Source organism: Protopterus annectens, chromosome 2.part1 (assembly GCF_019279795.1).
Source record: "Protopterus annectens isolate FY-2018-M chromosome 2.part1, PAN1.0, whole genome shotgun sequence".
NCBI lineage: Eukaryota > Metazoa > Chordata > Ceratodontiformes > Protopteridae > Protopterus > Protopterus annectens.
This window is the reverse complement of record NC_056729.1, coordinates 621072047-621098436: the sequence shown is the minus strand read 5'-3', so window position 1 is coordinate 621098436 and position 26390 is coordinate 621072047. Positions and strand designations below refer to the sequence as shown.

The 26390-nt window shown below is 38.3% G+C and overlaps 1 protein-coding gene across 1 annotated transcript in view; it reads right to left on the bottom strand.

Annotated features, from left to right (window-relative positions):
* The window catches only part of LOC122794885 (vomeronasal type-2 receptor 26-like), a 386917-nt gene that overhangs the window by 198823 nt on the left and 161704 nt on the right, over positions 1 to 26390 (bottom strand). The window contains exon 4 of the mRNA XM_044063484.1: positions 2346 to 2358. Coding sequence (XP_043919419.1) covers positions 2346 to 2358 — 13 coding nt within the window. The remainder of the gene's footprint in view (positions 1 to 2345; positions 2359 to 26390) is intronic.

The window sequence follows — 26390 nt, the reverse complement described above, 5'->3', positions numbered from 1 at the left end:
TTACTAATGCAGAAATCAAGTTTAACAAGCCAGAAAATTTTCAAAATAGGTGGCTATGCAGAAAAACTTAGCAAATAAACAGAGGAAAAATACTTAAAGTCTCAAAAGTGGCTCCTTTCTTCCCTCAGTGTTTTCTCCTCTTGGTGGGTGCTTCACCAACAGCCAACAAGCCTGAAAAGATGCCAAAACCGTGAGGCAACCAGGTTTTAAAAGAGGAAGATGAAGGAGTTTGGAATTGACCCAAAATGGCCAATAAAACTACAGTTTCAAGTCAATAACCACTCCCACAGGGGCAGGCAGGCTGCTCAATGTTTTTCAGTGACACTGATCAACAGAGAGACTTCCCTTTAGCCCAAGCAAAAAATGGCCTCCAAGAAACTTACAAACAGTTCAAGAACAGCAAGCCTGTAACTGAACTTTTTTAAATCTCAGAAAAGTGGGAAAAAAGCAAGATTTTTTTGTTTTTTCAGAGATAGCAGAGGTTCACAAGTATCAACAAGTTATAACAGTGCAGTAAATGACCCCACACAACAGTGCTAGGCCAAAGACAGATAAAATGCAAGTTTTGAGAAAAAAACGATTTTAAAAATAAGTGCAAACAGGAAATTCAGTAAACAGCTCTAGGTTGTGCTCTAAATACAGTTACTAATGCAGAAATCAAGTTTAACAAGCCAGAAAATGCTCCAAATTGCCAGAACCATTTACTACTATGAAGTTATCAGTAATTTACACATTAAATGACAGTGCAACCATAACGACAATACAATCATTGAACAAAACAATGGTTAAAATGGTTGTAAATTACACAATTTCAAATGTTTCTCTGATGGACCAGAGGAAAGTAAGGCAACACAGAAACCATATTACATTCATATGGAAAAAAAAGAGTCATATTTTTTCCATACTTATCTATTTACACTTACCCTTCTCAGTGATGTTCATTCTCCAACCTGTAACCGACAACAAAATATTCAGACACACACACACACACACACACACACACACACACACACACACACACACACACACACACACACACACACTCAGTTCTTTCACATCTTCAAATTACATGATAAACTTTGCTCATCTGAAGGCTGGTATCTACATCATGCCCATACCTCTCAATCTCTTAGTGCAAGAAATCTGGACAAAGCCTATTATAATGGGGGGACAAAAGCCCCAAAATAGGGCCACACACACAAACACACACACACACACACACACACACACACACACACACACACACACACACACACACACACACACACACACATACACAGAATAAATAAAATGAAACAACACATTTCCTACTTCAGCCTGAATCCTGTGCTCTGCAGTACCCAGGACTTCCCAAAAGAGAACACAACTGCTAAGTGCTAGATCAATTTGAATGCAGGAATGCTGCTTGCAAGTGCTAAGTGCTAGATCCACACATCCTCTGCAGTATGACTTTGCAGAGATCCATTTCAATAAAAAAAAGAGAACGCCGCTCATAAGTGCTCACAGATCCATTTGAAAAATGTTTCCTGCTTGCAGATCCAGCAGAAATGCGTATCAGCCAGAAATGTGTGCACTGTGCCCTTGACCTCAATTGTGACAGGCTGGTAGCCCCAACAGCACTGACATCATCATGCATGTGATGACATCAGCTCAACAAACGAAAAGAAAATTAAAATAAAAACAGCTGAGAAAAAGTTGGAAATGAAGGGGTGCCACTCGGGAATCATGGCACCTCTTTATTTGGACCCCAAAACTCGCTAAAAACTGAGTAATTCAGTATGATTGGGAGGCATGACATCACACGATGTTATACAATGATAGGAATACATTGAATCTTCAAGGTAATCTTATATAATTAACACATTCATAATTTTGGTATTTCAATTGCAACATTTCAAGGTTATCCCAACTACTAAAAGTCTTAGTATGATTTATAGATCATATTCCGATCACTTCTTTTCCAATTTTGCATAGAATTGCTGTTAAATTTAAAAATTCTTTGAACGTAGGAATTGAGTTTTATTTCCAATTTTTTGTAATAACTTTTCTAGCAACTGCCAAAATAGCACAAAATACTTTTCTATTTGGCTTCAACAGATACAGGAAGTGGGACATTCATTAGTATTACTGATCTAGTTAAAGAACATTTATCAGACCATAACAGCTTAAAACATACTTATCTCTTCCCAATATACATTTCATTTTTCACAATCCATAAACACGTGTGTCCAGTCAGCTTTTACATCTTTATTATATCTCCAACAAACTGAAGAAGTAATTTTACTAAACTTAAAGATTTTGTAGGGAGTACCAAACATTCTATGTGTGTATTGCCACATAACAACTTTTCGGTATAAACTTAAAGAAGTTTGACTAACTGATTTAAGTAGCAAAGTTTTATTCTTATTGCCTGTTGAGTCACTCAACCCACTACTATGTAAAAAGTTCCAGAATTTTGCATTGAAATTATTATTATTATTATTTATAATTAACTTATATAGCTTTGACAGACTTCCTATATCAATCTGCCTTCAACAACAACATTCATATATTCATATATTAATATATTGGGAGAATAATGTTCTGTTCGTCTACACTCATATTATCTTTAAATCATTTAATTTCTTACTGATGGACAATATTAACTAGTTAAAGGATGAATCCAACTTATAATGTTTCATTAAGTATTCTGGTGACTTAGCTTTTCCTTTTTGAAAGCAATTAGACCATAATACTAACCCATTCCTTTTTAATAAATTAATTTTAACATTGTTCTGTGTTTCCTTAAATCAAGAGGTATATGCAATGAGAAAGCACAAACATTTCCATTCTGATATTAATGGAGTTTAAAAAAATAACTGCTTTAAGAACTGATTTCATATATGCAGAGTGTAAAGAGTGAAATGAATTTCCTTCTAAAGTAAATTTTGTTAACCAGATGAAAGGATTATTATATATTTCTAGTTTACCATCTTTAATAAACTTATAACACTTAAGTGCAATCTGCTCCCTGATCATTTTCCATTGATTAGTGTAAGATGAGTCTATCCAGAGTATAACAGAGTTAAAACTTGCAGCAATAGAATAAGAGTCTACATCTGGAAAGCTAATACCACCATACTCCCATAATCCTATATGATTTCTATAAGCAATTTTCATTCTTTTAGGATACCATAAGAATGAAGTAAACTTCCTTTTCCATTTTCTTTAAAAATGTTTTTGGTCAGTTATTAAATATATATATATATATATATATATATATATATATATATATATATATATATATATATATATATGTATATATAGATGGGTCTACTACGTTAGACCGACAGTCCACAACACCGACACCCACAACACTGACACCACAAGAATGAAACCGCAAAAACATGAAAGTTCGCATGCCCGACAAACCACAATACCGACAGTTAACAAAACAAAACATTTGCTGTTCCACACAACGCACACACAACACAAGCACACCAACAACCTAAAAACCTACACTACACCTTACACACAATTATCTATGCACTAACCTTTACCCAAATCCTAACCCTAAGGTCCATCACTATCGCACACTTACCTCACCTGCACCCTAACCCTAACTCACTTAATCCACCCCTAACCCTCAAGTCCCTCACTATCGCACACTTAACTTACCCACACCCTCACCCTAACTCACTTAATCCACCCCTAACCCTCAAGTCCCTCACTATCGCACACTTATCTTACCCGCACCCTAATCCTAAGTCCCTCACTATCACACACTTACCTTACACACACCCTAACCCTAAATCCCTCACTATCACACACTTACCTAGTTGAGCTCACACATTTCCCATGTCAGTGTTTTTGCTGTCAGGATTCCGAGTTGTCAGTTATCTGCTCCGTCGGTCTTCTGGCATGGGTGATGTCATTGTCGATCTTCTGAGCTTTCGTTCTAACGTAGGGAACCTATATATATATATATATATATATATATATATATATATATATATATATATATAGTTTCACTTTACAATCCTGAAATGCTGAAATATCAAAATTCAGTATCTCAAGACTGTAAAGCCGAACACTGAAAAACTCGGAATTCAAAATCGCGACTGCCCACATACACACTCCACACACAAACAAACACACATACACCGTCCTCCCTACACTACAAACCAACAAAACACACACAAACGCAACAAAACAAACACATATGTGGACCCTACACCCCGCTACTTATATATATTAACTCCAAGGTCACACTAAAAACAAACACACAAAAATCACCACTACACATTCTACACTCCCCTTACACAAACACACATCACATACATACAAATACCATGACTTTCAACACTTACACTTCACAATCTTACCTACCTACCCTAACATACACCTCAGAAATCCGAACACACTCACACACACTAAAATCCCTACCCAAAACCCCTAGTAAAACATCACTTACCTGAATCTCCAGCTACATCAATAGACCATACCACACATCACAAACACAGGGAACGCCTCCACAACTGCGGATTTGACATTTCCGTATTCTGCATTTCCTCATTCGGGATTCTGCACTTTCACGCAAGTGCCTTTTCAACACTTCGGTCTTGAGCTACTGAATTTCGATATTTCAGTAGTTTGAGATTCTGAAGTGAAACACTAAATATATATATATATATATATATATATATATATATATATATAAAATTTTGGACAATATAACCATTTTTATAAGTACTAACCTATCCTCACATGCAAAGAAACATTCATTCTATTTTTTTGATTAAGAAGTAACACTTCTTTAATTATTTTTTCAAAATTATTATCAGTAATCTTACTCATATCTTCATAAATTTTTATTCCTAAATGTTTTATTTCTTTTCCTTCTCAATTATATTTATATTTATCTTTAAACTTACTGTCTAGTAATTGATTTAGCACTACAGTTTTAGTTTTTTTATTATTAAATTTCAGAAGTGAGACTTCTTGAAACTTTTCATTTTTCTCATATATTTCTTCAATCAAACAGTTTAGATCTCCTACAGTTAGAAATATCATTTGCAAAAAGTTGTATTGTAGACTGACAATCTCTATTAATTGAGAATCCACCAATTTTTAATTGCGTCTTATACTATCAGTTAAGTGTTCAATAACTAATGCTAATAGTAAAGAAGACAAGGGATGTCCTTGTTTTGTGCCATTGTTTAAAGTGAATCCTTGAAAAATATAAGATCCAATTTTAACATATGCTTTGGAGTCTCTGTAAAGGATTTTAATATTCCAATAAACTGTTCTGGAAATGCAAATGCTTCTTAAGTTTTAAACTAGTACTTCTAATCTACACAGTCAAAAGCTATCTTAATATCTAAACTAATGAGGCCAAATTTCTTGTTTCTTCCATTTGATAAATCTAAGAAAGCTCCTACCTTTTTAACTTATCGTATATTAATCTGTTGACTATAAATCCTCTTTGATCTTAATCAACTAATTTGTCTTCTATATCTCTTAATCTTGTGGAAAAAAATGGAAGTAGACATTTTTATAGTCTACATTTAATAATGAAATAGGTATATATGAGGAGACCAACTTACTTTCCTTTCCTTGTTTAAGTATAGGTGAGATTAGAGAAAATTTCCATGAGGGAGGAATTATTTTGTCACTCTGTATTATTCTGAAAATGTCACTAAATAATTCTAAAATATTTAACAGGCATATACTATATAATTCCATATTTAAACCATCTAACCCAGGAGCTTTACCATTTTTACCTTTTTTATAGCTTCTTTAAATTCTATCAGGGTAATAGTAATAGGCTTATTCAACTAAATATCTGTTAGTTAAGTTTATTAGTAACATTTTACTTTAAATAATTGTCAGTTTTGTAATCATCAGTATTATTATTTTTATATTTATTGAGTCTTGTGAATTTTTTAAAAAATAATTAGCATTTCCCCTATATCTGAAGTTAGCTTATTAGTCTGAGGATTTTGAATATTATGGATTTTTGCCTTTTGTTTATCATTTTACTTCTGTTAGCTAATCTATGTAGATTTATTTTTCCTAAATCTCTCCACTTTATGCATTAAAACTGTTTGATATTTTGTGATTACTTTTTAATGTCTTCAGTATTATCTAACTGCTTTGTTTATTGTTCAAACCTCACTTTGTGTATTACATTTTGCATTTCTAATAATTCTTTATCCCATTCATTCATTGTATTACTAGCCCATCTTCACATTCTGTCTTAAATATGCATTTTTAGGGAGTCCCACAGTACGACTTTACTAACCTGACCATTATTTAAAGATAAACTGTTCTTGGTTTGCTTCCTAAGGTCACTCTTAAACTCTTTTAAGTTCATCATATATACTGGGATTCTATAAATAATTTGAAATTTCCTTGTATCCATCATTATATTAATATTTAGTGCATTATGATCAGATAAAGGACAAGGTATAGTTTTAAAATAATTCACTTTATTAAGTAATTCTACAGAAGAATAGATCCTATCAATTCTAGTTTGTGTCCCATATGCATCAGAATAAGAATAAGGAGTGAAGAACAATGACTTATTTTCTGCTTTTACTAGGAAATCAGCTAAATTATTATTGCTAATAAACCTATTTAGTGCTTTAGCTGATGCCAATATTTTAGCTTCCTTCTGTTCACTTGTATCTTCTATAGATATGCAGTTAAAATCACCTGATAAAATTAAACTACCTTTCCAATGACTTTGTAATAAATTTAAGTGATCTTAAGCAACTTTTGCACCTATTCCAGGGATCCAGTAAAAATAGCTAGTATATAGAATTTGCCATTATATTTAATTATTACAAATGTATACATTCTTTTTGGTTCAGTAAAGGCTTCTACGACCTTAGGCATTTCAGTGGATTTTCTCCATAGTATAGCAGTTCCTCTCCTCTTTTTGTTAAAAGCAGCATATGATAACATTTCATAATGTAAGTTATTTAAATAGTACATATATTTAGCTATCGAGTGAGTCTCTTGCAATAATATAATGTCTTCTCTATTTAATTTTAGATATATCATTAATGATTTATTTTGTTGCCATTAGTTAGTCCATTTACATTAATAGATAATAGATTAAAACTATCTATACTGTATATTTAAAAGTATTTATTTTAAAAGATAATACTACACATTTTTCCACCATATTAATTTAATTATAAATAAGACTGTAATGAATTCCTCTGACACTATCTTAACATTCCAGATCTTGGCTGTTTAAGCGTAGGGCAGTGGCTCACAAACGGGATTGGGGAAAATAACAAAATGAACCTAAATTAAGTATTCTAGCTAAAATCAGTATTCTGCCATGTAAGTCAATGGCAGACAGAAGACAACATGGCCAGTGAGTAGTGGTTGCTAAGGGGGGAGGCTCAGTGTAAGACATATAACTGCATTAGCAGGCAATCTTATGCAAATGAGGGGAAGGATTGTGAATCCTAGTTTTCCTCAGCATGTGAGTCAGGTCCTAACAGTGTAAGAGTAGGAATAGCTTGGTGTAAGCCTAGGAGTTAGGTGACATTATGGGGGTGTGTGTCAGGCATACTGTAAGTGTATTGGAGCCTTGTGGCTCGGGTTTGCTCCTAGCTTAGCACAGCTAACCTAGGAGGTTTGTCTAAACCTGCCTAGCACTCTTTATAAAGCCTTAATGGGTGTGTGCGCCACGCACCACATTTTACAGGAATAAAAAAGAAGTAAAACCAGGAAATAGCAGCACTGTGCACATTTGAGCACTCTGTTTGTGTGGCACACACATGGGCTTAAACAGGAAGGCAATGGGAAGGTAAAACAGCAGTAGGAATGTAATCAAGGAGAACTAGCTTAGCTGGCAGGTGAAATGTACCAGAATCAGCTAATTACACAGCCAACAGATGAGCCCAGTCCAGAACCCTATTATAAACTATGCAAACACCTTCCCCTCTGGTTTTTCCCACACTCTACACCACCGGTGTAAACAAGTGGGGAACTTTTAACACTCACAACAGCAAAATGATAGGGGCTGCAATAGTTATCATACAACAACTTGTGGAAGAGGCTGAGGGTGGTGAGGATATGAATGCTGTCAACCAACTCACAGTGAGGAGACAGAGAAGAGTGTATAGACCCAGTGTAACCTACCAGGGGCTACATGAGCTGGAAATAGTGGAATGCTATAGGGTGGACAGGGACTTCCTACAGCAAATTGTTGAGCTGTGCTGGCCATGACTCGCACACAGAACTAACAGAGGGAAACCCATCCCAGTGGATACCAATGTATGTGTAGGCCTACAAATACTAGCTACAGGTAACTTCCAAATACCAACTGGGGATATGATGGGGATTTCACAAGCATCAGCATCCAGGGTACTCCACCAGATCCTAGATGCCATGTCAGCACATGTCGGTGAGCACGAATATTTCCCGAACAACCGTGAGGCATTGGCCAGCAATATGCAACTGTTCCACCAAATAGTAGAATACCCTGAGGTAGTGGGTGGTATAAGAATGAAAGACACCACAGAAGCAACGGCAACATAACTCAAGCAATATTTAATATATATTCAACAAGCACAATGTTGCAGCGAACTGCTGCTATCCACAATAAAAGTAAAATAAAAGCAACAAAGCCAACTGGTGCAATATGAAGCGCTTTTCGTCTGTAATAGTAAACAGACTTCTTCAGAGACTGACACACCGTAGGATAAAGTTATTTAAAGTGTGTTACAACAGTCACGATAGGTATACTCCTATCATTAACCCTTGAGAGGTGTCACAACTTTAACCTACTTAATAAAAAGTCATGTGTGTCATTCAAAACACCATGTCAACCACATTATACAAAGTAATAAATCATAAGAAGTTAAAATACATAAGTTATTAGTACTTTGTACTCAATATTATAAACATCAAGAACGTTTAAAAATATCTTATTAGTCTAAACAAAGATACGGTGATGTACGAGCATGGGAAACGTGAAACGGAGCAAAAGAATCGTGCTACATTTCTGATGACACGTTGTGTATGTTGTATGGATAACATTGCCAATATCAAACTTGCAGTACAGCTGTTAGTGTGACTTTTGGGCCAGTTCTAAACAATTTTGAAATTATGTTATTATTGTGCAAATTAACGTTTTTACACTGTTGTGAACCTAAGGTGCAATAACTAAATAATGATAATAGCAAGGACACGTTTTATTTTGAATGTGTGTTATTAAGTAATGCCTACCATAGAATGGTAAACTTAAAAAGTAGTGTACAAATAGGTAGACTAATTGCATAATTGCCCAGTAGTATAATAACTAACTATAGTGTCAACTGTGTTTCATATCACTATAAAAATAAACGTACACGCCTATTAAGACAAGGAATGGCTTCTAACCTATCGTAACCAATTTCTTAGTTTTAATATACAGATTAATGAATAGACTTCATTCAAGCCTGGTGGTCAACATGCGTCTAAGCGTAATTGCCATAACAGTTCTGTTTTTTCTAGAAATAGTGAACTTGAACCACCCCTTATCATAGTTTGAATATTATTTTCTTGGTCGTGGATTTGCTCAATAATTTTGAACTTAAATGAGTGGTTTGGTTGTTCCATACAATGTTTTGTCAATGCATTCTCTTGTTTGCATCTACTGATTGCATATACATGATCATATATCCTATCGCGTAGTCTCCTATCAGTTTTGCCCACATAGAAGGCTGGGCATATCTGGCATTGGGCTAAGTAAACTACATCTCTTGAGTTACAGTTAAATCTGTTTTTCAATGTGTAATTCCTGTCTCTAATCACGAATTTGTTACCAATGTCAATGTATTTACAATAGTTGCACATCTCGCATCGTGACATACCCGCTGTCCTGTGTGTACTGTTATTTCGACCTTCCAAAATGTTTTTTAAACTTTTGTCCCTCCTATAGGTAATAACTGGAGATGTTCCTACTTTTTGAATAATATCTCTGTCAGTTGTAAACAATGCCAGTTCTTTTTCAAAATGCCCATAACTTCTTTTGCTCTTAGGTTGAATGTCAAAACGAAACTGATATTCCCATTTGTTGTATTTATGGGACCAGGTCCCTCAATAAGTTGTGGGGTGGAGTGTTCATGTTGTCGATTTGCTCCACTAGTGCATCAGTTGAATTAAGTTCTAAGTGTGTTAATACTAGGGGAGTTCCTTTGTTCAAAATTGGTTTGTATATTCCTTTTTCCCTCTTTCTTTGAACTTCGGTTACTATATTATGGATTAATTCAATTGGGTAACTCCTATGTATAAACATGTCACTCAAGTTTTTACAATCTGCTAAGAAATCGCTCTGCATAGTGATCATTCTTGCAGCCCATACCATCTGTCCTTTGATCACAGATTTTTTTCTGGGGCAAGGGGTGAGAGCTGCTAAAATGCAAGAGTGAATTAGAGTATGTACTCTTTCTGTAAACTTTTGCTATGTAATGTTGTCCTAGTATGTTTTTAGAAAAATTAACATCAAGATAACTAATACTCAACTCTTGGTAAACACTAGTGAATTTTAAAAATTCAGTTGTACTGTTGAAATACTCAACTATTTCTTCTGCAACTACACTACCCCATGTGATGATAAGGAAAATATCATCCAGGTAGCGAGTGTAAAAAGAAATGCTGGTTTTCAAGTGAATGTTTTTGAGGACATATTTATGTTCCCAGTAAGCCATTACTAAGTTTGCAAAACAGCCTCCACAGGGGGACCCCATGGCTACCCCAATTTTTTGTAAGTATATGTTGTTGTTGAATGCAAAAAAGTTGTACTCCAAAACTATGCCTAACAGTTGTTCTATTAATCTCTGTTCTGAGTCACTTGCTCCTCTAAATCTAATAAATTCTATGACCCACTCAATACCTACATGATGCGGAATGTAGGTGTAAAGATCGCAAACATCTATAGTTAAAAAGTTCTTGTCGTGGTTAAACTCAAGTGAGTTGATCTGTTCAAGAAATGTCCACGAATCTTTACATATTTGTTTTTCTTTTCTTACGTAGGTCTTCAGTATAGAGTCCATCACTTTAGCACAAGGGTATGTAATAGACTGACTAGCATCTACAATAGCTCTCATAGGTGGGTCATTAAGGTCTTTCTGGATTTTAGGTACTCCGAACAAAGATGGGAGTCTAGGCAAAGACATATTTAAATAGTTGTTTGTGTGTATGTCAGTTAGTGACTCAATGAACAAGTCATTGATAGACATATTTATTCTGTTATGAGCTATGTTTAACTCATTTAAGCTCACTTTTTGATAAGCTTGTACTTCAAGTAGCTTCAACATTTTATCTATATAGTGTTTCACTTCCATCACCACCAACCCACCACCTTTATCCAGTTTCATAATGCGAATTGGTAAAGTCTTGAACTGTGATAACTTCATTTTGTCCTCTATAGATACATTGTAGTTGTTTGGAGAGTAAACGTTATTACTAAACAAGTTTCTCATTTCTATTTTGCACATGTGGTTGAATAGGTGGATAAGTGGGTGGGTGGGTTGTAAGTGCTTGCTATCCTAAGGTCTTGCCTATCATTTGTTCCAACAACCAACAGAACTGTTAGATTCAATATTCTAATATAAAGTTTAAAGTCTAAAAGTATCTCTGCTATGTCACCTCTGTTTGAGGGGACAAAGGTAAGACCTTTGGCAAGTAACTCCACCAGACTGTTGTCCATTGTAAAGTCTGCATAGTTGTAGATGTTTAACTCTCCTTTTGAGTTCATGATGAGTTTATAACTTATGGGAGTGGAATCTACTTCATCCACAGTTGGATTCTCTATTGCCTCATCCTGTTGATTACAGCTCGTGTGTTGTAAAATTTCCTTTGGTTCCCTCTGTAGTTGTTCCGATTTCTCCCCTTCCATCCCTGGAAGTTTTTTGACTGATGTTGTTGTTCACTTTGAAAACCACCTCTCTCAATGTTGTTGTTTCTACCCATATTAAAATTTTCTATGGGTACATCGTGGCTTGTTCATGGTCTTGGTGACATTGGGTCTACATTGTCTGTATCTAAGTCATTGGTACCGTGGTTAAAAAAGTTTTTATTGTTGGTATTGCCCATTGTAACATTCCATGACTTGGAAGGTGGTGGTTTGGGATAGGCTGTGCCCTCCTCATAGTCTTTTAAATCTCTTCTTAGTTTCTTAAGTTTGGTTTCCTTCAGTCTCTCTAGTTGTTGAGAGATACTTGAGCAAATACCTTCATAATCATACTGATACCTATCAAATACAGTGTCCTTTTTAATTTCCTTGTCTAGCTCCATGGCCTCCTCGGCCAGTATGTTAATTTGTAGTTGGTAATGTTTACACATAATTTTTAACAGTTCCAAACCTTGAGTATTAAACAAATGAATTATATCTCTTTAGAATTCAGACCCAGATTCTAACCCCGTAGGGTATTGCCAAGTATGAAGTCCTTTAGGGTTCTCTTTAATGCATATTTCAAAATATTGCAGTTCAAGTTGTAAGTTTTTGATATTTAGTAGTTTAGTATCAAATGATTTTAATTTAAAAGTAATACTCACATTTCTTCCAGCCGGGTTTCCTATGATAACATTTCTACTCTGATTTCCTAGGCTTGGTTGTTCACTAAGCCAACTGGTGAAGTCATAGGTCCCAATAAGCCCCGAAGTAGTTGCATGTTGTGTGTTTGCTCCCTGGTTGTTGTTGTTTCCCATGTTGCTAGTAACTGTCACATTACAGCTCTTGTTTTCACTTCCAATAAACTGGTTAAGTGTAGACCTTGGTAAATTGTCTCTGTTCACACCCTCTGAAATGCTGGATGTGTTACTTTGTAGTTGCTTGTAACCTGGTTGAGTTAAAGACTCAACCCTGGCTGTTAAATTCTCTAAACTCTGGTTCATTGCCTCTAAAAGTTGTGCTAAGTTACCCCTTCCGTCCGTCTCCATGCCAGAGAGGTTGAAAGTGTTGTCGGTGCTTCCTGTGGCCATAAAAACAGATGAATCACCAAAACAAAAAACAAAACTGTTGACAGAACGAAAGACACCACAGGAGCAATGGCAACGTAACTCAAGAGATATTTAATACATATTCAACAAGCACAATGTTGCAGCGATCTGCTGCTATCCACAATACGAGTAAAATAAAAGCAACAAAACCAACTGGTGCAATATAAAGCGCTTTTTGTCTGTAATAGTAAACAGACTTCTTCAGATACTGACACACCATAGGATAAAGTTATTTAAAGTGCATTACAACAGTCACATGATAGGTATACTCCTATAATTAACCCTTGAGAGGTGTAACAACTTTAACCTACTTAATAAAAAGTCATGTGTGTCATTCAAAACACCATGTCAGACACATTATACCTAGTAATAAATCATAAGAAGTTAAAATACATAAGTTATTAAAATAGTAGTGGGTGGTATAGACTGCATGCACATATGCATCAACGCACCACCCAGTGAGTGGGGTAGGGTCTACATCAACTTCAAGGGCTTCCCCTCCATCAACTGCCAGGTTGTGTGTGATGCCCAGGGCATAATAATGAATGTGTGTGCTGGCTGCTCTGGAAGCTATCACAATTCCCACATCTGGCATCTGACACAGCTGTACCAGAGATTTGCCAATGGGGACATCCCTGATGATCACATAGTGGGGGATGCTGGATATGGACTGGAGCCGTGGCTGATGACACCCATCAGAAATGCACCCACACCTGAAAAAGAACTCCATAATGAGGCAAACACACAGACCAAAATTATAGTAGAGCATGTGTTTGGGATGCTCAAGTCACGGTTCTGGTGCCTGGACACATATGGTGGAGCTTTGCAGTACTCACCATCTACATGTACCCAAACTGTCCTTGTATGTGCCATGCTACACAATATGATTCTGCAGAAATAGCTTGCAGCAGAAACAGCATGGGGCAGGGCCACACAGCCCCCCACCATTACCAAGGCCTGCACAGGCACAGAGTGACTCGGAGGAGGAACAACCTGAGCCTGCCCCAGTAGGCAGAAGGATTTGTGCCAGTATGCCCTGGCCTTGACAAAGAGGCAAGACATAGTACATACACTGGCACAGGAGGGACCCAGGGAATAACACCCTTCTCTGACTCTCACATACAGTAAAAGGGATGCCAAACATTTCACTACCTGTGCTTAACCATGTGTAGGGAGTGTACTATGTGCATCTCACATAAGCAGCCCTGCAGCACCACCTTCAATACTGAGACACCCACAAGGTAAGTAACTCACACATGTCAGGCAGGGGGTTTACATACCCAACAGTCACAGCCAGCAGGACAGGAATAGACAAACGCAAACAAAGGCTGTGCTATGGCCTCTGAATGAGGCCTATGGGTAACCTCCCCCACAGTCTACACAGACAGACTGCAGCAGGTCAGGTAGTGGGATGTCAATTCGAAAGGGTAGAAAGTCAGAAACTAATATGTAGGTAATTAAAAGCTAAGATCTGTAGTACACTGGTATGCCTGTAGTCAGCACAATATGTAAGACTACAGAATGAAATGGAGTACCCGACATGCCAGTAAAGTCTTAGCAAATGTGTGCAAGTGTCAGGTGTGCCCCCCATCCTATGTAGAAATGTAGTCACAGTCAGGTGTGCCCCCCAATCCTGTGTAGAAATTCAGAAATAGTCAGGTGTGCCTCCCCCCATCCTATATAGTAATTTAGTCACAGCCAGGTGTGCCCCCCCCCAATCCTGCATAGAAATGTAGAAATAGTCAGGTGTGTGTCCCCATCCTACGTAGAAATGTAGTAACAGTCAGGTGTGCTCCCGCGCAATCCTGTGTAGAACCATAGAAATAGTCAGGAGTGCCTCCCCTCATCCTATGTAGTAATGTAATAACAGTCAGGTGTGCCCCCCAATCTTGTGTAGAAATGTAGAAATAGTCAGGTGTGTCCCCCCATCCTACGTAGAAATGTAGTAACAGTCAGTTGTGCCCCCCAATTCTGTGTAGAAATGTAAAAATAGTCAGGTGATCCCCCATCATATGCAGAAATGTAGGAACAGTCAATGCCAAATGCTTGATGGATATCCTGCAGAAACAGCATGCTATCTGTTGGTGTACAACACAAAGGTGAGCACTGCAGTACAAACCACCTGGACTCGATCCACACATTAAATAAAGATGGGCATACTGGGCATGCTCACACACTTAAACACATGAAAGCCATGTCTGCATACACCAGTAGACCAGAAATAGCTGGCAGTCGCAGTTGTTAGTGCAGACAGTCATCAGTATGCACCACTCATGCCTTGCACACACAGTGGATAGGAATGCAGGCATATATGTAAGGACAACACACTATAACAAGCCAAAGGTAGACGTACATAGATGTGTGGAAGAGGGTGACTGTGACAAGAAGCCATCCAGGCCTATCCCACCCAGCACACTGCCAAAGGGCCCTAACCATATGAGGTTCAAATGTCACTCATTGCAGATACTAGCCACCAGTATCTATCAGCATTACAGAGTATGTGGTGCATGTGCCAGCTGTGCAACATAACTGTACAAGGATGTAATCATCTAGCAGCTGTATACATGTACATGTGAAATATGACCCTGTGTGCCCGCATGTGGCGTGTCAATACCTAGATAAATGGATTATGGCCCTTGCACACACACTGCCCTCCCCATAGCCCTACTATGACAAGCCTGCTGAGGTCATCCACTGTGAAATACACCTTTGGGAGAGCTGTAGCCCAGTAATCTCCATGGCGCATCCCATAACTGTGTACTGCTGTAGTGTGATAAACTAGTTAGGTAGGAGTTTTAATCCCACACTTGGCAACTGTGTGTGTGTCTGTCTGTCTGTGTAGAGAGCAATACTTTTTAGGGGAGTTACACTCCCTACAATTCAAATGCTCAACTTTGGCAAGGCTGCTGATGTCATCCACCTAGAAATACACCTCTGGGAAGGTTGTAGCTCAGTAATCTCCGTAATGCATCCTATAACTGCATACTGCTGTAGTGTGATAAAGTAATTAGGAAGGTGCTCTAATCCCAGGCATGGCAAGTGTTTGTGTGTCTGTCTGTGTAGAGAGCAATGCTTTTTAGGGTAGTCACACTCCCTGCAAGGCTGCTGATGTCAACAACCTAGAAATACACCTCTGGAAAGATTATAGCCCAGTAATTTCTGTAGCGCATCCTGTAACTGCATACTGCTGTAGTGTAATAAAGTAGTTAGGTAGGTGTTCTAGTTCCAGATATGACTAGTGTGTTTCTCTGTCTGTGTAGAAAGCAATGCTTTTTAGGGTCGTCACACTCCCTACAATTCAAATGCACAACTTTGGCAAGGCTGCTGATGTCATCAACCTAGAAATACACCTCTGGGAAAATTGCAACCCAGTAATTTCCGTAGCATGTCCTGTAACCATGTACAGTTGTAGTATGATAAAGTAGTTAGGTAGTTGTTCAAATCCCAGACATGCCAAGTGTCTCTGTGTCTGTCTGTGTAGAGAACAAGGCTTTTTAAGGTAGTCACACTCCCTACAATTCAAATGCTCAACTTTGACAAGGCTGCTGATGTCATCCACCTAGAAATACACCTCTGGGAAGATTATAGCCCAGTAATCTCCATAGCACATCCTGTAACTGCATACTGCTGTAGTGTAATAAAGTAGTTAGGTAGGTGTTCTAGTTCTGGATATGAATAGTGTGTGTCTCTGTCTGTGTAGAAAGCAATGCTTTTTAGGGTAGTCACACTCCTGCAATTCAAATGCTCAACTTTGTCAAGGCTGCTGATGTCATCCACCTAGAAATATACCTCTGGGAAAATTGCAACCCAGTAATCTCTGTAGCATGTCCTGTAACTGTGTACAGCTGTAGTATGATAAAGTAGTTAGGTAGGTGTTCTAATTCCAGACATGGCAAGTGTCTGTGTATGTCTGTCTGTGGAGAGAGCAATGCTTTTTAGGGTAGTCACACTCCCTAAAATTCAAATGTTCAACTTTGGCAAGGCTGCTGATGCCATCCACCTAGAAATACACTTCTGGGAAGGTCACAGCCCAATAATCTTTGTAGTGTGTGCCATAACTGCGTACTGCTGCAATGTGATTTAGAACGCTGGTAGGGTTCTATTCCCACCCGTGGCAGTTCTGGATGTTTTGTGTGTGTTTCAATGTCTATGTACGGAGCAATGCATTATAGGCTAGTCACACTAACTACAATTCGAATGTCCTACTTTGGCAATCCTGCTGATGTCATCCAATGTGATATACACCTTTGGGAAAGGAGTACTCCAGTAATCTCTGTGGCATGTACTAGAACTGTGTAGTGCTGTAATGTAACACACTAGTTATGTAGGGGGTCTACTCCCAGACATGAAAGGTGTGTGTGTATGTGTGTTGTTTATAGATTGCATCCTGTGTGGAGGTGGGGGTGAGTGTGTGACACCTGGGCCCAATGTGGAGTGGGTTTTGCAAATTTCTTATATGGTGGCCCTAGTATATATATATATATATATATATATATATATATATATATATATATATATATATATATATATCACAATGTCCATTGTACAGGGATAGCAGATGTGAAATAGCTGAGAGGCTGGGGTGCAAATCCATACCCATACATGTGACATCAAGGCCAGGCAATCACAGTTAGCAACCCCAGTATTACCCAGCGCACACTCTCAACCCATATCTCATACACACACACATGCCAAGGCAACAGCCAGTATGTGGTAAGTACAGTGCATATTGGCCAATGAGAGTAACTATGGAGTGATTGCAGTGGGCTACAGAGGGCATGGCACCCTGTCCAATATGGACGTACATGCAGACAGTGGACCTTCTCCATGTTCCCCAATGGACACCTGTGGTGCCATCACATGTGACCCACAAAGGACATACCATACCTGAAAACATGCCATGTATGGGCAGATGCCACTGACACCAGAGAATGTTGTTAGCATGCTATCAATGTAGATGCAGGGTAAATCTGCTGTCCATTAGCAATTCCCACCACAGGTGGCCAAGACTGGCACATCTGATGATAATCTGTGTACACAACACGGGCCAGACACCCCTGGTACAGTTCCACATGTCACAGTACATGCATGTGGGAGGTGTGCACATCCCAGACACAGTCCATGTCATGGACTAAAGAACACATGCATGGCAAATGATGCACAGTGTTGTCCACAGACAATAGTCACCCAGGTGACTGGATGGGGGATACAATACCCACCTTTGTGGGCAAATGCAGAAACTACATCCCTGAGCCACAATGCAGACCATTGTGATGTGGCCTGATGCCAAGGTATACCCATCACCTAGCCTTGTATAGCCATCTGGCACAGTTGACCACCACACACCCATGCAGAAATGCACTCATGCATGTCAGTACTGGCACCCTGTGTGTTTGTGTGTGTTGTATGATATGTATGATCACATCCACATTCACTACAACCCCCATTGGCATACTGAAGCATGCTGTCTGATGTCAGACACCTCCCCATGCCCTTTGCCTATATAACCTCAGTATGACCCATGTGGTGCATGTGACACCTGCAGAGTAATGTGTTGTGGCAATCCCACTAGTGATGTTTGGCCATATATACCTATATAGGTTCATAGGTTCATAGGTTGGTACTAGGCTATCAGCCCTAGAGCCTATACAAGCCTAGCCATAACAATTCCCTGGCTATTTCTTCCCACACTATTTACTTCCCTGATATATATATATATATATATATATATATATATATATATATATATATATATATATATATCTGCTTACATATATATATATATATATATATATATATATATATATATAAAACTATGTCTGTATATACCTGCATATATATATATATATATATATATATATATATATATATATATATATATATATATATATATATATATATATATATATATATATATATATATATATATATCTGCATATATATGTAACTTGCTGTGTATATGTAGACATATAGGGGTAGACACATATATGGGTCGATGTAGACATTTGCATGTATATATGTTCATATATATTTATATATGTGTATATATTTCTAAATATATATATATATATATATATATATATATATATATATATATATATATATATATATATATATATATATATATATAAATATGTTGTATATGTTTAGATATTAATATATTTACACACACACATACATCTAGATGTTGGTATACATTCTCTGTACTGTTGCATGGCTGGGATGGATATGTTTCTGAAAACAGCAGATTTCTGTATCTGGAATGGCAAAGTGGTAAATCACTTTGTCTATGGTGTACAGGGTCCTGGATTTGATCCTTGCAGAGGCTGTTTATTTTGTTGCTGGGCAGAACATGGGCCATTGGATAGAGAGTTATTAAGGCACTTTAAAGCAGTTTTAATTGGGTTTGTGTGCGTTTGCGCAGAGTTAAGCACCGCTAACTTCCAGTTACAGTTTCTTATACTCAGTTAGCTTCTAAAGTGCTTAATCTGTGTAGGCAGTGCTTACCCCATGCAATCAGGCTTAGACCTGCTTACTGCTGCTTAAAAGTGCTTACTCCCACTTACCACTGAGCTAACTTCTTTAAAAGAAAAGAAAAAGGGTTGATAAGAAAGTGGTGAAAAAGAGGCACAAAGAGGGCAAGACAGTAGGGAAAATAGCTAGGGATGTGCAGGAAGGATGTAGGGAAGATCCATAGCTGCCCATTTTGTCTACAGCAACAGCTGTGCATATACACTGAATTTGGAGGTAGATATGGACACTCAAACCCCTGGGAGATGGGTGAGGACAACAATAATAAGTTGTGATGCCAATTAGACTGGATTACATGTGTCCAGTGGACACGTGCGAAATGGACAGCTTTGTATGGGGCGAGATTTTTTTGTGGGAAAAGATTGCCTTTTTTTTTCAGGTGAGAGTGGGATGTTGGGGAGGGATAGTAGGTATATTTGGGGAGGTAAGTTGGGTAGGTTAACAGACAAGACACACAAGGTGCATACAAGGGTGGTATATGACACGTGGAGGGTAAACACCTTGATGGGGAGGGGTGTTGGAATATTGGAAGCCCACAAGCCCCTTAGTGGCAACAGTGGGACTGAGGTCCCCACCCATGGGCAGTCACCACTGCACCTTCACAGCCCCACAGGTGGCTGTTCTGGAGGCTTAGCTGCAGAGCCAGGCTAACTCTCTAATCCTGACATGTGGCCCTCAAGCTGGCGTAGAAGATCACTGAACTGCTCGTTGATTGCTCTACACACCATGACCCCAACCTAGCGATGGGTGACAGGTGCCTGTCTGCACCCACTCCCGGGGGGCAAGCCCCATCCCCTGAGGCAGTTCCACCCGAAGGTGTTGCAGGACCAATGGACAAGGAGGTCCAGGGTTGGGCCCCAGACATGCTGGTGCCCGGTTGCCTCAGCTAGCTCAGGTGGGACAGGTGGGTCCGATGGGACTGGCCTTCCCAAGCGTGCTATAGTGTTTAGATTTCATCATCATATATGGGTTAGTAATAGTCAACACATTCCATGGTTAGGTATAACATCATGCATAGATATTCTCAGTAACTCAGACACCAGATACAGAATAGTTGCATAGCACACAAAACACATGCATATATGTGACCACAGTGGTAATAAAAACAGCATGCAGGTACGTTGATGGCACCATGCCAACAGTGTTGGAATAATTCAATATGTCACATGCATGGGAACCATTAACATATTTATCAAACAATTAGATATTATCAGAGTCAGTATATACCAGTTGGGGTGGGTATGCTGATTATTGTTGGAGATAAGGTGGTGGGGGGAGAAAGATGTCAATTAACAAGTAGTATATTCCTGTAGTCCACATTACTTTCCTAGTCAGTGTTGTTATCTGTACCTTACAAGTCTTACTGCACTACCCTATAGCCATATTTTAGTCAGTGATATGGCTGTTGTCATCATTACACATGAACTGGTTTTACCTGCAGTATACACCTCTTACCTGGTATACCTGTGGAGGGAATGTTTGTTAACACTGACTATTTGTACACATATACCCGGATTCTGGGTTGATGCTTTGCACTATTCTATCCAACTCTTTCTGCACAGACTCTGGCCATGTGTTAACCACATGTTGGTGTGCCTGGACATATCTAGAATATTTCCCTCTTCCACCTTTAGTGACCTGACACACACATATACATGCTTTCCTACACAGTTATATTATGTAGCACAGTGTGGGTGACAGTGACCAGTGATACTTTATTATTAAGAGAAACTGCAACACTCACAATCCCCTACAGTACCAGGATGGACAGTACCAGTACAGGTTATACTGGACGGTATTTCTCAGCACAGTGTTCATATCCAACTTACCTGTGGGAGCAGTGTTTGTTAGCACTACCTGACTGTTGCCACACAAAGTTCCAGATTACACATTAGTATTATGCACATACATCTCACTCTGTTACTGTACACACTCTGGTCACAGCTTGACAACATGGGAGTGTAGATAGACCATACTTGGAATATTACTCTCCTAACAGTTTAGGGGGTTGCTACAGTGACTAGTGTGTTCTCATGATGGTTGACTATCACTGGTATTTCCTGTTTGCTGGCTACACATCTGGGATCATCCCACAGACTTGCCAGGGGGACAGGCAGCAGATATGGGCACATATACTGGACATTCTGGCCTCATGTGCACAGTTGTGGGGTATGAATCTGTACGCAGTCTACTTCCACTCCCAGGACTCAGATCTTGGCTGTGTCTGCTACAAATTAAACACTGTCCATCACAGATGTGTCTGCTATATTGATATTGCTGTATATCTCCAATCTGTTTTCTGTTTTATTAATCCCCTGTGCTTATGCATTCTGACCTTGTATAACAACACTCTTATACAGAACTCCTAGACAGTTATATGATGTAGGACAGTGTGGGTGACAGTGATGTGTAATACCTCATTATTCAGAGCAACTGCATATCATTCTTGTATTTCTGGTCACAGTGTTGGTATCTTGACAGACCTGTGGGAGGAATGTTTATTAGCACTACCTGAATGTTCCCACACACAGTACCAGGTTCCACATTACTATCATGCACATACATCTCACTCTGTTACTGTGCACATTCTGACCACAGCTTAACAATTCGGGGTGTAAATGAGACATATGTGGCTTCATAGTCACATAACGTATTGAGTAGTTGCTAGTGTGCCAGGTTTGGTGTCATAGATGTATGTCAATCAGTTGTACTTCTTGTTTGCTGCTTATACGTTTGGGATCATCCCACTGATTTCCCAGGGGGACAGGTTGATAGGCAATAGATATGGGCCACTTTAAAAGACATTCTGGACATATCTGTGCAGTTGTGGGGTATGAGTCTGTATGCAGACTACTATCACTGGCAGGATTCAAACCGTGGCTGTGTGTGCTAAAAAAAGAACAGTTCACATTTCAGTTGCATGTCCTATTCGTTTTTTGTTGTCTGCATTTTCTCTGTTTCCTGTCTGTGTATCTCTCAGTTGTACTAAATGGTACTATTACATGATTGCAAATCTACATTACCATATGATACCAGAATATACACATGCAGTCCAGTAGTTAGGCCTGTTTTGTCAGGATATTACACTTCTATTGACGTACTAACAATATGAGACTCATCCTGCCATATTCTCTAGTGTATGAAGTACCTGCCTTGAACAATACAGGTTTTATAGTAGCAATTCATTTACTACTATTTTTATTTTTATTTCCTGACAGTAAGAGCATGAGTATTACTGACCTGCCTCATGTCCCAACCGCACCAGGTGGCTGATGTGGGCCTCCTGGTTCGCGGCCCACTCCATTGCAGCTGTGGCGGACATAAGAGGAATATTTAGCCATACTATCCATGATATACCTGAGCTGGCACTTACTACACAGATACTGGGGTGATACTTACACATGGCTGGGACATCCCCTGACGCTCTAACCTCTTGGAGCTACTTCTTCAAGACGTCCCTCTTCCACAGCTTCAAGTCGGCATAGTGGTGCCTGACCTGCTCACCAGTTCAGGTTTGGTGAGGTTGCGGGCAAGACAGTCCCTGGCTTCTGCCTTATATTGGGAGCCCTGGTACTGGTCCTGCAGCAGTCTCTATACATGGTCTTTAACTAGGAGTCCAGCCATGACCTTGGACTCCTGGATGCACCAGCACTTCACCTGGAAGCACACTCCTTCTCCCCTTACTGCCATAGTGCCTGCAAGGGGAAGCTACAACCGGTTATGAGATGTATTCCCGCCTCTTGGGTTTAAGTAGCGCCATTTCCCACACTTTTCCATGACTGGCCAGTTTTGAAAAGGTTAAGCTATGGGCAAACTTGCTTACCTAAGGTTTGCATTGTTTAAAGGGGTATACAACTGGGCACAAAGAGTTAGCTGGTCTACACATTGCTCACAACTCCTAAGCTGGCCTGTGCAATGCTTAGCATTGCTTACATTAGACCTTTATTATAATGCCTTTTTGGCATTGTGTTATTATTCATTACACCTTATATGTATGCCTGGTATCCCTGATTGATGTGTACATGCACTCTGAGAGGTCCTTGTGTTTTATTGGGGACTTCAACACTCTATTTCACTTACACCTCACTTCTGGGCTTACTGCTGCACTCCAGTTCACATATTTATATTATGTAGTGGGTTGTGGCACATATGACTGTATACTGATGCCTTTCACAGGTTCAGTTTGGTTATACTATGGTGAGGACATGTTTACTACTACCTCATTCTTTTGCACTTCTGTGATGGCTTGGTGGATAACTACTGGGACTATGATGTATTGGGTCCTGGGTTTAAGACCTGTATGGCTATTTATTTTTGTTGATGGGCAGAGCAAAGGCCGTTGGATACAGAGTGATTAAGGCACTTTTGAGCAGTTGTAAGTGGGTTTGCATGTTGGTAAGCACTGCTAACCTGCCTTTACATCTGCTTACAGAGAGTTAGCTTTAGAATTGTTTAGCCAGTGTAGGCATTGCTTATCGCCTCGCAAATGGGCTTAAGGCCACGTACTAGTGCTTACATATGCTTACTACTGCTTATTTGTGCTTAGACCTGCTTATTAGTGCCTTATTCATTATAACTGACAGCTCACATGTGCATTTACTGCAGTACTCCATTTCATAAATATATGTTTTATTATTATTGGCCATAACATGCATTGTCATGTAAAATAGGATGTGCTGCAGTGGGACTCAAACCAGGAATGCCTGTTTGTTATGTGAATGCTCTGCCCACTACACTATTGCTGTGCTGCTTCATTTGCATATATCTTCCTTGTAATCCTCTTCAGCTTTTTAAGCTGCTTTAACCATAGCTAAGCGATGGGCACACCCGTGCACCTACGGTTAGCTTCAATCGGATTTAACAAAAATAAATAAAAGGATTTCTTAATTTTATTTACATGTACTGTTTCTGTTGTACACATGGGGGACTATTGGTGGGGATATGCGGACACCAATGAGCGGTCTCACTCATTTCTTACCTCTTTCTGCTGTTCTACATTCCAGGGGTGTGTTTATTCTGGGATCTCTGCTCTCAGACACGCCCCCTGCACTCTTACATGCTCCGTGTAAGCCTAGCAGCACAAGCAGCACACCTTATTAATATGTATGGTGCACTGCCATCCTGCTCCTAAACGGGCACTTTCATGCAGGACTAAACTAGTCCTGCACGGAAGTTAAGTAAATCCGGGGGAATGTCTTACAATTTCTATGGAGTCAAAAACTGTAGTCTATATTGTATTCAGAAGTATAGTACTCATTTCAAATCCGATTCTCTTTTCCTGGATCCAAACATATTGAAAAATCTACTGTCTACTTTACTTTCTATTAAAATGGACGTACTAATTCAGCAATGATACAATGAAGTTTCAGCTTTGTCTTAAGAAATTCATTATTTCAGGTAGTCTTATTGAATCTAATAACATACAACATGTAAAAAGTTTCAGAGTTCACTTGACCAAGCTTCAAATTTCTGCTTTCATAGTATTTTGAAATAGTTTATATAATTTTCTATGTAAGTTATATAAAATATATAAAGTTATATAAGATCTTGTGCATTCATATTTCTGCCATATGCAGGTATATGCAATAGACATCTTTCTTAAAAGCAGCTTGTTATTTAAATATATTTTTCTGTTTTATTTCCCCACTGATATTCTACCTTATTCTGTATATCTTGTATTTCTAAAATTTTCCATCAAAGATCATTTAATTATCAGCTCTCTATTAGTGATCATAGTGTGTGTACATACGTCTTAATTTACTGATACTGCTCTTTTATTAATCTTACATAGTATATATTGCATTCCTTCTGTATATGCATATTACATGTTTAGTCTTATTAATTCTAACATTACAAGCAATCATGACTATATATAAAAGAATTCTTGCTTATTCAATTTGAGTATATATGTTTAGCCATTGTGAACAGCTGTTCTAGTCTAAGCTTTGCATACTGACATTAGAATGTGGCTACAGCTTGTGAAAATGACTACTCATAACACACAGCAGCTGTTAATTTCCTCTGTAAGTTTCACGTTTTTCTTAGTTGTTTTAAGATAATCTAATCAGTAACAAACATCTGACTTTACTTTTTTCAATTAATATGTACAGTTGATATGTATAGTTAAAGTTAACAACACAATAGCATAAGCTGTTAACATGTAGAATATAAGCAAATTATATGTTACAACATCCCAGTATCAAACATTACAATAGCTTTTGTCTTAATTCTTCATTTCTAAGTAGAGATGTTATTTTGAGTAAATTTCTCTCATATGCACTTGAGGAAAAAAATAAATAAATTGTGCTTTTTCTTCTTTCACAGACATCAGTGATGAACCTTGACCTTGATTTTCTTCAGGAAAGCTCACAACAGGAAAATAAAAGAATTCTGAAGAAATGTAACATTCTTTTGTTCTCAGGCTTTACTCTGATTGTCTGATGCTTTATAAATGACTGTGAAAGGAAAATGTTATAAAAGAACAAAGCAAAAATCACCAGCACTTTAACACTTCTAATTTGCAGTGTTTAGTTAACCCAGCAATGCACATATTAAACAGTGCTGAACAAATAAAATAAAATTCTTAACTTATGATGCTTTAAAGTTACCAAATGTATTGTTTGTAATATAATGATGTTCTCTTACAAGAAGTATTTGTTTAACATTTAGAAACACTCTCATATGTTTAGTTAAATGAAATATAGTAAGTCTAAGTACTAGCATTCTCCTTTCATGGCTCACCTTCCCTATCTTTGTAGGCAGGAAATCTCTGAAGATCATGGCACCCAAATGTGTCTTTTAGTAAGCTAGGCTCAAGCTGCTTGACAATTTGGGCATATGAAAGGTGCACTGAAACATTTCAAGTTGACAAG